Below are 13609 nucleotides of genomic sequence, written 5' to 3' on the forward strand. Positions count from 1 at the left end.
GGTGTTCTGATGAATCAGGACCACTTTGGGACTCACAGATACTTCAAGGTAGCTTCCAAAGGGGTCTAAAACAAGAGCAAAAGAGTCACGAAAGGAGGAACCTCCAGGAAAGTCTGGCTTTTTATTTTAGGTGAACATTTTGACTGTTAGTCTCCTCCAACTCCTTATCACACTGCCTATGTCCTCAAAGATTCTTAGAATGTTTAACTTGTGCTATAAATTTTCACACCATATCTTTTAATCCCAATCAGCAGGCTGATTCATGAATCAGATAAGGGAAGTACAGTATTAGAGGTCCAAAGGCTGAGGTTTCCAAAAAGGAATTAAGGTAAAATTGAAGTAATTAAATTTTTTTTTTTTTTTTTTGTGGCAAAGGTGACAAACTCAAAGGTTACATTAGGGGTCAGATGACAACAGAAACAAATGCAGCAGGCTGGGTATATGTAATTGGCAGTGAGGGGACCTGTGGTAAACTGCAGTTTGCCCTGTGTAAAAGCAGCAGCCACTACATAGCTCCAGCAGGTTGCTGACATGCATGAATGCAGACTTAAGGCTGCCAGGATCATTCAAGGGAGGCCAGAAATACAGCTGTCCCGGTGAAATCTCTTGAATTTCTAACTGTTGACAACTAACTAGAATTAGTTTTTAATTTTTCATTTCTTAGATAGGCTAATAACAGCTGCCTTTGGGCTTATTTTGTTTCACAGAATTCAAGTGCACCACCTTTGGCCTATAGTTAATATGCAGGGATTTCCCAAAAGAATGTTTATCTGCCAGAAGTCATATTTTCAAATGAGGCCCTTCAGAGAAAAAACAAAAAATATTAGAAAAATGCAAAACAGTGAAGCTAAAGTAAGTTGTGAGCATGCTGATAAGCACAAATCAATAAGGGCTTACAAACTATAAGAACATTATATTAAGACCTAAATGTTCCTGAGGAGCAAAACCTCAGAGGATTTTACTTTTATATTTTCTATAATTGAGAAGACATTCTGAGTCACTGCAAAAGGAGATCAGCCCAAAGAGCTTTTTATAAAGATGGCTCCCTTGACTGAAATTATGTTAAAAATGATCAGAAGAAAATGACAAAATTTGACCAAGAAAGAATTGCTAGGAGCTACCAAACTGCAAATAGGACTGTGTGTCTTGCCTTGTGCCTGCTGCTAGTTTCCCTTCACCTATCCCATTCCTTCCAACTCTCATTTTTCATCCTTGGCTGCTAAACAGGGAAGTCCCTGGAGACGCCTAAGAAATGACTGTCTGGCTGAGTAAAGAAGGAAACCGGAAGCAAAGTATAAAGGTGTTTTACTTTAACAGTAGGAATTTATCATCATCAAAGTTAGACTCTGTGGATGGGTGGGTGTGAGTAGCTGGAAGGAAGGGGAGAGTTGGTCTATTCAACTCATCATTTGCATCACATGCACCCAAGGAAAAAATGTTTACCTGGTGGAGCCACGGTTAACCTTTTTTCCTTGCTGAGCCGGTGCCCTTGGATGAATTCACTCATGGAAGGGGGGCCCTTCAGAAGAAATGACTCTGTGGAGGTGGGATCAGGGGGAACTCTTAATAAATTCTGTAGGTAGGAAGCCCCTGAAGTCCTGGGACGGCTCTGATCACAAAGGGAAGGTGAAAATTGTCTTGCAGGAGATCCAAGAAAATACATATAGGAAACAAAAAAGTTTTACTTTAATTACCTTTCAAAGCCTCACCAGTGACAACATTATTTATATTGGCATTTAATTTTTTTAACAAGTAAATCAAGATTTTCACTAAATGTTTAGTTTCCATACCAGGATACAACCCTATTTGGAAATTGTACTGGATACTGGAAAAGAGATTTATTATAGTTAGTCAGTTTGAACCACAAACAGAAAATATTTATATTGTTTGATTCTTAATTGAAAGCTCCTAAAATAAAATTTCACTATTAACTGAAAAATACAGGGTAAGTAATTCAATATCCAGGACTCTAGAGAAAGGTCATAAAATCAAGCCATTAATAACCTTATGAGTGATTTTTTTAAACAATATTTACATACTAAAAGAAAAAGCACAAAAAACCTACTTTTAAGAAAAACACTATACATATTCCATTCTATTTGACTGAAATAGAGACATTTCCTTTCAGTCGGTGATCAGTTTTCGGCATATGAACAAAAGTTCCCCTAAGAGAACACATTCATATTCTTGCCTCATTAGAGAGAAGCTGGTAAATAGCACCATTACCATTCAAATTATCACCCATGTAAAACATAGCTTCATTCTTAATATCCACTTTTCATCTACCAATTTTTAGGTTGGAGGTAAGGGAGAGGCATATTTACGCATACAAGGAACAGCAAAAATGTTAACAGACACTTGAAAAGTATATTATGGTTAACCAAGAGATGGGGTGTGGGGGACAGAAACAAATAAACACAATGATCAAAAGGTTTTAATTTGGAAAAACCAACAATGGCAAGGCCCATTTATACACCCACTCCCACTGTTTCTCTTCCTTCCCTTCCTCCATCCTCCACAATGAGAGAACATTAATTTTTGCAGTTAACTAAAATCTGGCCACTGCACCATACTATGAAGATCGCTGCATGCATACCTTTTCCTCTGAGTGCCACTGCTGACCCGAATGTTGGGTGTCTGTGGGCCCTGACTATGCAGGAGGTAAGTGTCTATGGTGGGCACGGTGACTGATGCCTCCCCACTTACTTTAGGGCTGCCGATCTTGCTCTTTCCAAGTTTGCCTTTGCTGCGACGGGACTGCTCATGGTCAAACTCTAAGTCCTCCAGCCGCTGGGTCAGGGCGAGTTTTTGCTGGATAGCCATTTGTAACAAAGTGTTCAGAGTCTTCTTTTCATCCTCTGCAGCTGCTAACTGTCTCTGCATCTCATCCAACTGTGTGACATATTCATCACATCTAGAACCACAACAGAAAAGTGGTCAGGGGAAAATCTTTGTGCAATTAAATTTGGGGTTCAGTTGAAAGTAATGAATGTTACTAGGATTTGGAAGTAATGGATGTAATTCCATTATAATGGAAGTAATGGGATACAAGTAATCTATTAGAGTAGAAAGTTGGAAACAGAGCAGGTTCAATAACTGACAGTTCATCTATACAATGAAGTACATATGGGGGCATTCTTTTTGTTTTGTTTTGGCCTTGCTGTGAAGCATGCAGGATCTTAGGTCCCTGACCAGGGAACCAGGGATTGAACCCGTACCACCTGCAGTGGAAGCACAGAACGTTAACCACTGGGCTGGCCAGGGAAGTCCTGCTGCTGCTGCTGCTAAGTTGTGTCAGTCGTGTCCGACTCTGTGTGACCCCATAGATGGCAGCCCACCAGGGACACTCTTAATAGGCAGTATCTTAAACTCCAGAGACAGAATTATTGTAAGGGCTGCTCCATGATGCAAAAAAAACCAACAGTGAAGTATCAGGTAATGTACATAGCATCATAGATGTGTTATAACAACTTTATAGTCTATGCCTTTAGCATACAAAAGAATAACTATTTGTAAAGAAAACATGTAGTTTATTTATATTTTTGAGTTCAGATTATAGTTGCTACTGACTTCAACATGGCACATTTGCTTGAACTAGAAACCTGAGTATTTTCAATGATTTCCCAACCAGATGATAAAGCAATAAGTGTCAGAGAAGACCAAGATTTGCAGAGGGTTTGATACAGATATAGTTGACTTTGTTCAGGTTTGATACTGCTGCACCAGGAGGATAAGCTCAGTGGTCTTTTTTCCACCAAAGTGACACCTGAGTGAGCACATGTTCATTTGGAATGAAGAATTATTTACACAATTATTCAGAGCTTTTTCTGAGTTTTTTTACCCACTAAAAACACTCTTCACAAATCAGAAGATAGTTAATGACTTTCCGGAGTTACCAAATGTATAAACTTTGAAATTAACACAAGACTTATGGCATTAAAAAAAAATAGACTTTGTAGTGAAAGAATTTGAGCTCCAGGTGGGTCTCATTATTTTTTAACACTGAATGTCAAGAAGCACAGTAGGAATATTATAAGAAAAATCAGGGCTTAGTAAAATAACATGTGGCTTTTGGGACCCTGGATTTATTTTACTTGGTTAGATAACAATATTTAAAAAAATACAATGGAGTAGGAAGTTAATAACCTGAAAAAACAAGTTTCTGTGAGAATACATTATTTTGGGGTAATAATTCTTATATAAGGAGATCGAGACATTAAATGTCCCTTTAAAATTTTTTTGATTTCCTTTTCAAAGAGGGAGGCATTATGCATGAAACCCATTCTCCTGTCCCTACCTCCCCATAGAGGCCAGAGGTATGCAAACTCTTCTGTGCTCGGACCAAGAAGTCAGTTCCCTTCAGTTCTCCTGTACCCTGTGGTCTCTTAGGCACTTAGTCACCTCATTGTCATTTCCAAGAGTCGATCAAAAAGTATGAGCTTGAGCCTTTTCTCTCCTGACACAAAAAGGAAGCTGGCCAGATTCCAGGGCCCAGGATTTATTTTTACATTTATATTAGCTATATGCAAGTAATTTATTGAATATGAAAATAAAGCATAACCATAGTTATGCTTTGTGAATTTTATACCATTTGCATCATATAAAATATAGAATTATTTTTGTTTTGGCACTGAATTGTGACAGCAAAAAGGGAATTGCATCACTGTACTGAACATCTCAAGATTTTGAAACCATCGAATCAATACTTTTTTTTTTTGAATCAATACTTTTTGAACAATCATTTCAAGTCTAAAAATAAAATACAGAGGTGCTTCATAACAAAACTGGTTGGGGGAGGTAGTAACTAACATTTGCCTAAATAATTAGTTGGGTAGTGTGAAAAATTTGGTGATATATAACATCTTAGAAATCATAATTTAATTTACAGTATATTAAGTCTAGGCTTCCCTGGTGGCTCAGTGGTAAAGACTCTGCCTGCTAATACAGAGACATGGATTCAGTCCCTCAGATGGGAAGATTCCCTGGAGAAGGAAATGGCAACCCACTCCAGTATTCTTGCCTGGAAAATCCCACAGACAGAGGAGTCTGACAGGCTACAGTCCATGGGGTTGCAAAAGAGTTAGACACAACTTAGCAACTAAACAAGAACAACATATTAAGTCTAAGTGATTAGCTGATATGATAAATATTAATCTTCATTATGAAGATATCTTTTCATACAAATACTTGCTAAACACTTTATGTACACAAAAATAAATGTCAATGGTGATAATGTAATATTTAGCTATTCCAGGAAGTGGGTTTTTCCCCCTTATTGGAGGTTTTGTTTTCCTTGGTCTAATTCTTTTGGGTACAGAAGGCTCTAGGAAAAATATCTATTGTATTAACTTAAAAACATTTGTATAGGGAATTCCCTGGAGGGCCAGTGGTTAAGACTCTGTGCTTCCATTAATGGGGGCCCGGGTTCGACCCTGGGCTGGGGAACTAAGGTCTTGCAAGCTGCATGGCATGGCCAAAAAATAATAAAATAAAATAAAAACACTTTCATGTAAAAGAATTGCTTGATCCAGGGTGTCCAGTAGAGGGCTCTGGAAAACAGCACAAAAGGTTTTATTTTAGATTTGTTAGAGTGGAATCTCGTGTATTTTCTTTGCACTTTGCCCTTTTAGATGACACGCTAAATAACACTCATGATGCAGGAAGACGAACACGTACATTTTAAAGTCTTATCCCCATGAAGGAAAGTGAAGTTGGTCAGTTGTGTCCGACTCTTTATGACCCCACAGACTGTAGCAACAAGGCTCCTCTGTCCATGGGGTTTTCCAGGCAAGGGTACTGGAGCAGGTTGCCATTTCCTTCTCCAGAGGATCTCCCTGACCCAGGGATTGAACCCGGGTCTTCCACATCGCAGGCAGACACTACCATTTGAGCAACCAGGGAAGCCATGTACCACACCTTATCCCCATGTACCACACCTAACCTTGCAAGAGAAAACTGTTACCTTGTTGCAAACATTGCTCTCAGGGATGAGAAAGTTGCTGCATCTTCTTTCAAAGCCTTCAGTTCATTTCTAAGTTTTGTCATAGTTTCAGTCACCATCGCCTTTTCATTTTCATATTTGTTCTTGAGATTAGCTAATGCCACCTCAGCTGTCTAAAGCAGAAAAATGACAGGGCTTACAATTTTCTATCAGGAAAATCTATCATACACATTTCTTCATGCTGGGTCTATTTCTTTCATAAATAAAAAGTAAAATTGTCTAGGTTGAATTTCATATAAACATATATGTATACTTTGGACATAGGGCAATTTTTTATGTCAAAACATAAATATCAATCTATAATATGGATAAATTGCCCTAGAAGCCAGCTGTGAACCAGAGTCATTATCAGTGACTAAGGGAAAGATATATAATAGTGTAGTAAATATTTAATGCAGATTATTGAGAATATGGGATTTTCAGATATGAAGGAATCAAAATGAAACTTTATATAAGAAGGATTTTATCAAGAAGTTAGGGAAGAAGCACAGCTTCCAAAGGAAATACAATAGAACTCAAATATACTTGTGTCATCTCTGCGCAGTGGATCTGAAACATAATAGAATAAAAGGCACAAGTCATTGCGATTTATAACATGAGTATGACAAACTATAAATCTGTATTATATATTTAAGGAAAAGAATTAACAAAGAATCAATTCTTTCCTACGTCTTAGTATATAATTTCTTTAATAAATTACAGTCAAATTCTTTTTCACAATCTTCATAAAAGCAGATATATATATATATATATATATATGCATGTGCATGCTCAGTTTCTCCGTCATGTCCAGCTCTTTGTGATCTCATGGGCTGTAGCCCTCCAGGCTCCTCTGTCTATGGAATTCTCTAGGTAAGAGTGGGTTGCCATTTCCTACTCCAGCTATATATATATATATATATATATATATATATATGTAAAATTGGATGTGCTACCCAAGCAAGCACCACAATATTGAATGAATTAAAATATTTGTTTGAATTTGGGCATGTTTAAAGTTCTTGGAATTAAGAGGGTTTCTAAGTGAGAACTAGCCTGACACAGAGTACGAAATAAAAACCAAACAAAAAATGCTGGCTAAATCAATGTATAAAATCAATATACATTTAGGGACTGCCTGTTTGAAGTGTAGCTTCCATGGTATTCATACTGAAGCCAAACTAGAAACAAACCATTTTTACAAACTACTAACTATAGCTTTTCAGAGTGTGTAAAATATTCAGTGCTAATGAAAAAAGCCCATTACTAATGAAAAAACCCACTAGTAACAGGATTTCCCAGAAAGACTACCATGGTTCCTTAGCATTTCTTTTCGTGCTTCAAGTGGAGAGCTTCAGCTTCAACTTTCTTATACAAAGTGCCAATCCATCTATAGAGATAAATAGATTCTTTTTTAAATTAAAACAATGTTGGGATAGCAATGTAGTTGGTTAATGTTTTTATTCTAAAGTCACAACTTAATTGTTTTACAAATTTTTATTGTTAACATAACAATAATTTTGATTGAATTTAACTTTAGATTAAAAGAAGTTACTCATAAAATACTTCAGTATGTTCTGTAGTGCTGTAACTCAGTGGAATCTTTAGAAATATTATAGATTCAGAAAGTTACCCATAATGCAGAAATCAACCTGGGGAAAATGGGAGCTGTTTAAATTTTTTAAAAATTTAGACACAAAATCATTAAGAACAGAGAGTGAAGTTGTGAAAATGTAAATGTAACGAGTTTGTAAGCATGTGGAACCACATGGTCAGTTATCTAAGAGGAGAAGAGAAGAAAGTGATAGTAGAGCAAGATCTGAAATAGAAGTACAAAGTCATTTATTATTTGTGAAAAATGCCCCCAAAGGACTCAGCATAGTTTGTAGATTTCTGTCCACAAGACTGCAAAAAGCTTTTTCGGAATTAAGGAGGTCTAAGACCCATTAGCAGACTTGCTGACATCTGCATTTACCACATTCTCCTGAAGTTTATTTTTTAAATAAAAAAATCTTGTTTCTAGCCACAGAGATCTAGATTCATTAGTTACTTTCTTTGCAATGTTCCCATAAATTGGATTACAGTATATCTAATATCAAATTGTAATTATCTGTTCTACTCTGACATCCCCATAAGTCTGTGAATCCTTTTCTGGAAGTCAGGGACCATGTACTGGCCTTCTTTGAATCTTTGGCATTCATCATAGCCTAGTAGTATACAGAGGGTCCTTTCTAAACATTTACTTATTTCATCAGAAGACACTATGCTTATTAAAAACCCTAAGATATATGAAAAGAGTTATAAAGAATGCAGAACACTTATTTTAATAAAAACAGGATTCTCTTTTTTTCCTCTATGACAGAATTCTTAGCTTAGCCTTAATGATAAACATTCCACAATGTCTAAATATACTGGATGTCCTCTGTAGATACCTGAGCCATTCATGGCACACAGCATCACAGCAATAGCCCTAACATCATTAAAATGTAAACTAAAGGCATGGCTAGAAATGTGTTTACATTTAATTTACTGAGGCCATATGGGATGTGACACTAATGTAATGCAAATAGTACCACAAACCACTGTGAAAATTAAAATTCACCCAGAAATGCTTTGTACTGCTCTTAATTCCTACAGCACTGTTTACACCACTCTAAAGTGCTTGATGATTGGTCCTATCTTGTAAACAGTTACAGGCATATATTGAAATTCTACTAGATTACTAGTCACTTATTTTTGCATCCCTACTTACTAACTGCCATAAAATATGCAATTAGTGAATGCTTATTGACAAATTCTCTTGGTTGATCAACCATGCTTACCTATACATCTATGTCAGTTAAACATTTCAACACCTGTATTATAGACCTCCAAATTATACCAACAGGTTTATGGTAACTGAAGATAAAGAGGGTAGAAAGCTTGACTGTAGATACCCATTTAAATGCAAACGGAAAAGGACGTCTGAATCTGAAATTAACTTTCACTTTCCAACACTAGTATTGCTTACATTTGCAAGAAGTTATTTGATGCTTTGTTGCTTCTCTTTATTGATATTCTTTATTCACCACCCTTTTCAAAGGTGTTTGTCAAGTCTCACTTTCCAGAGAAACTAGACAGAAGTTAAAAATATCTTCCCACCTGTATTTCACAGCACTGTCACTCAGGTAAAGTTTGAGGGTAAAACACAAATACAGACAGACATCAAAGAGATCTAGGAGTTGGTAGAATCATGTGGTAGCATTCCTGCTTATGCCCTAAGGACAAGATCTATGGTTAGGAAATTTTTTATACTGTTTAAGCTGTGACTCAGGTGAATTAACATCCCAAATGGACCTAAATTTCAGATAAGTGGTCACTGACAGAGTTAGTGCATAATTTATTTTCTCTCTCTGCCTCTCTCTGCTCCAGCTGCCTACCAGAGAGCCTTGCCAGCCTATTCTGCATCCCTCCATCTCCCTTTTCTACACTCAATGATTGCTGGGCTCCAGGTAAGTACTGCCGGGACTGCCTTTCTACATATGCAACTGGATTTTCTCTGTTTCTGCTTTAAATTCCTCACTTCTACCTTAGTAAGGCATAGCTACTCTCCTGTCTCATCCATTCACGCACTTCAAGGAAACTATTAGGTTCTGATCTGGCTCTGATCACAGTTCATTTTATTTCTCTGCTGACCAGGAATCTGAACTCTCATCCTGATGGTGGTAATAGTAGTGTTAGTCACTTAGTCATGTCTGACTCTTTGTGACCCCATGGACTATAGCCCTCCAGGCTCTTCTGTCCATGGAATTCCCCAGGCAAGAATACAGGAGTGGGTTGCCATTTCCTTCTCCCATCCTGATGGTAGTGGACACTAAAAACATTCAGGCATAAACTAAAGTGTTGGCTAGCATAGCTCATCAGTAGAATGAGATCACCTGTTTGTTGGCTTTCAGCACCGCTCTCAGTGTGGCGATCTGCTCCCGTTTGGTGCTCAGCAGGGACTTGAGCTTGAGGATCTCTTCCATTAGGGCTTCCTTGTCTTTATCGATCATGGGGGCCAGCTCCCGTGCTGCAGCTCTTTGACGAGACAGTTGCAAGGACCGGTCCACAGCTTTCTGCAGATGTTTGATTTGGTCCCGGATTATGGCATTAAGGTTGTAGATATTCATTGGCTCTTTGCGAATGTCACTTGTATCTAATACTGGAGAAGATGGTGGGGCAGTAATAACAGGAGAGATGGTGGGGGTCTTAGTTGGACTTGGTTCTTTGCTGGCCTCTGTGTTTTCTTTTGAAACTGGTTCAGGTGAGGTCCTTGTTTCTACCGGGGATGACACACCCCGCCTGACCAACCGTGGAGACAAAAGTCCCCTGGGATCATCAGGGCCTTTCAGGCTGCCGCTACGGGTGACTCTACTTTGCCTGTAGTAGTCCAACATGACCCTGTTAGGGGTTTCATTATTACACAGACATACATGATGGTAAAGCTGAGCAAGCTCCTCACTAAATGTCACCAATTCATCCTGGGCTGTATTAAGGGTATTGTGATTTTCATTGGCTATGCTGGTCATCTTTTGCAACTCATTCTCCATGTGGGCCATCTTCTCTCCACTCTCCTTGGTGGTCTTCTCAAGGCTTGTAACCTGCTCATCATACATTTGGATCTTACTCTCATACTTGGCCTTCTCTTCAGTATAGTTTTCTATAGATTTATTATATTTCTCCTTTAAGGCCTTAATTTCAGCTTTCAAATCGATCACCTCAGTTACTGCCACCCTGTATTTGCATTCAAGGATCTCTAAGCCATTGATGTCCACCTCATAGTCATGGGCCTCCTCCCCTGAGTCCCGGCCCTTTTCCCCATCTAGCTCCTTGAGCTCCTTGCTGCTCTGTAGGCCCCTCATGGCATTAACATGCTCCGTGAGCCGGTGCACCCGTTCGTGCTGTTCCGTCAGTGCCCCCTTGGTGTGTTCCAGCTGTGTCTGTGACTCCTGGAGATTGGCCAGAAGAATGGCCTTTTCCCGTTCTACCTGCAATGGTAAAAGAAAGTCTTTGAGTGACTTCAAGGCAATGCCAGTGATGAACTTGACCCATTCACATTTGGACACATATACATTTTAAAAATGCAGAAGAGACGATACTCCTGTTACTACAAATTGAATTGGAGTGTGTTTTTTTATTTCAGTTCTGGTAGGTCAATCAATCAAAAGGTACATCATTCCAAAAGAATTATGCTCTGTATATTTACCTATCCAAATTCTTATGCCTTATACACAAGTAAATCTGGATAAGCTTCAGTTTGATAATCTATAAAATGAGCATAACAATCCTTGTCTCCTAGGGACATTTGGGTGATTCAGTAAGACAGTGAACTTAAAAGGTATTATAATGCTGGGCTTCCCTGACAACTCAGTGGTAAAGAATCCACCTGCCAGTGCAGGAGATACGGGTTCTATTCCTGGGTCAGGAAGATCCCCTGGAGAAGGAAATGGCAACCCATTCCAGTATTCTTGTCTGGGAAATCCCATGGACAGAGGAGCCTGGTGGGCTACAGTCCATGGCATCACAAAGAAGTGGACACCACTTGGTGACTAAAAAACTACAACAACAATTATAACGTTAGAGCTTGTTAACATTTGGGTAACTGTGGTCCAGTTCCCATGCTTATATGGTTCTACATGACAAACACATTTATTTTACAAATTTGTATTTGTATATGCAAAAATAACTCATCTCAGAGTTAGGATATATTTGAATATAAATCCTCTTAGCTGGGTTTCATTAGATACAACAGATTGTATTTGTATATAGCTGAAGATGAACTGATTTAGTCAGACTACTAAGCAATAATTTCAAGTGAAAATCCATATGGTAGTCGATGAAAAGTCAAGACATTTGAATTTTTGATGATAAAAGAGACAGAAAATCTCCTAAATAGTCTATGTAGGTAATGTACACAATCTCAATGAAATGGATTGTTTCAGGAGTTTTTTTTTTTTTTTTCCCTCTCTTTCTCTTGAAAACTAAGTGAATTTTTCCTGAACAGTCTAAGTCATTATTTGATTAGTATACAAGAATACAATACGAAAAGCTGAGTTCAGAAAGCTTTTTATTGGGGCTGGTGCACTGGGACGACCCAGAGGGATGGTACAGGGAGGGAGGAGGGAGGAAGGTTCAGGATGGGGAACACATGTATACCTGTGGCAGATTCATGTTGACGTATGGCAAAACCAATACAATATTGTAAAGTTAAAAAATAAAATAAACTTAAAAAAAAAAAGCTTTTGGATAAGCTAAAAACTGGATCAAAACAAAATGTACTGAATATGTCTCAGGTTTGTTTTAGAGGCAGCAGTATTATGATGATTGAGATAATGCCTTTAGGAGAGTTTCCAACCCTGGACTTTGCTAATTCTCATTTAATGTAAATATTTTCTAAGTCTCAATTATAAATCTATCAGTTTCTTCATAATAGCACCTCCAGAAAACATCAAATAGAATACTGTCTCTGTCATATATATATGCTCCACATACAGTACTAATTTCTACACTTAATATATTTCTGGTGGAATCTTTTGAATAGGGAATGATATCCAAATTTTATACACACACACACGTATATGTGTGTGTGTGTGTGTGTGTGTGTGTATTTTTTCCGGACAATTAAGGCTGCTCTGCCCTCCTCCAAAAAAAAGATAACTAAATTGTGGATAATTTTGTATAACTCTGGCATTACATTTTTCACTCAGCTATTGAGGCTTGAAGTACTATTGAGGCTTGAAGTACTAAACTGTATTTGAATTTCAGAGAGCAGAGTTTAAACTATTTAAAATACATTGTGCTTTGAATTATTAAATGCAAGGCACTTTAAAGTTTAAAATTACTATTCATTTTAATTGTATATTTTAATCTCCATTTGTGAAGAACTTATTCAAGAGAGACTAGCTGAGTTAAATATTATAGTCTTCTATAATTATATATAAATAATATATAATCTACAATGACTAAGAACATTTGCTTTATTTCTCGTCCTACAATCTCTATCTTCTATCTGAAACTGAAGATTTTATTTCGTGTAGTAGGGCTGGTTGTTTTGCCAGAAAACCTGAGTGAGTAATTTTTTGGCCACACGGCATGCAGGACCTTAGTTCCCTGACTAGGGATTGAACCTGTGTACCCTCAGTGGAAGCACAGAACCTTAACCACTGGACCACCAGGGAAGTCCCATCCCATAGAAATTACGTTTAATTTCACTGAGTGTTTACTTTTAAATAAACACGTTAACATGTATCGAGTACTGATAAATTCTTTTGTGAAGGAACAAAAGAAAAGATACCGGGATTTGCTTGTTAATATTAGGACTTTGACAGGAAAAGAAATAAAAGCTGTTCTATGAGTTATTAATTTCCATAAAGTCTTTATCCTGGTCATCTGACTCTCAATTTGACACCTGAATGACTGGTGTGATTTTTGTAATGGGATACATAGTAAGGGCTTCCCAGGTGTGGTAAAGAACCTGCCTGTCAATGCAGAAGACATAAGAGACGGGTTCAATCCCTGGATTGGGATGATCCCCTGGAGGAGGTCATAGCAACCCATTCCAGTATTCTTGCCCGGAGAATCCCATTCCTGAGGAGCCTGGCGGGCTAT

The 13609-nt window shown here is 37.8% G+C and overlaps 1 protein-coding gene across 3 annotated transcripts in view; it reads right to left on the reverse strand.

Annotated features, from left to right (window-relative positions):
• Positions 1-13609, reverse strand: part of BICD1 (BICD cargo adaptor 1) — a 251591-nt gene that overhangs the window by 35543 nt on the left and 202439 nt on the right. For 2 of the 3 annotated variants that reach the window (XM_070789827.1, XM_070789826.1), the window contains exons 5-7: positions 9898-10989; positions 5963-6114; positions 2707-2914 (exon numbers count right to left, since the gene is read on the reverse strand). In XM_070789827.1, the coding sequence (XP_070645928.1) occupies positions 2707-2914; positions 5963-6114; positions 9898-10989 (1452 nt within the window). Of the gene's footprint in view, positions 1-1443; positions 1638-2596; positions 2915-5962; positions 6115-9897; positions 10990-13609 lie in introns of all 3 variants that reach the window. The other variant, XM_070789828.1, reaches the window with a different exon arrangement.

The sequence above is a fragment of the Bos indicus genome, chromosome 5 (genome assembly GCF_029378745.1).
Source record: "Bos indicus isolate NIAB-ARS_2022 breed Sahiwal x Tharparkar chromosome 5, NIAB-ARS_B.indTharparkar_mat_pri_1.0, whole genome shotgun sequence".
In the NCBI taxonomy this organism is placed as follows: Eukaryota; Metazoa; Chordata; class Mammalia; order Artiodactyla; family Bovidae; genus Bos; species Bos indicus.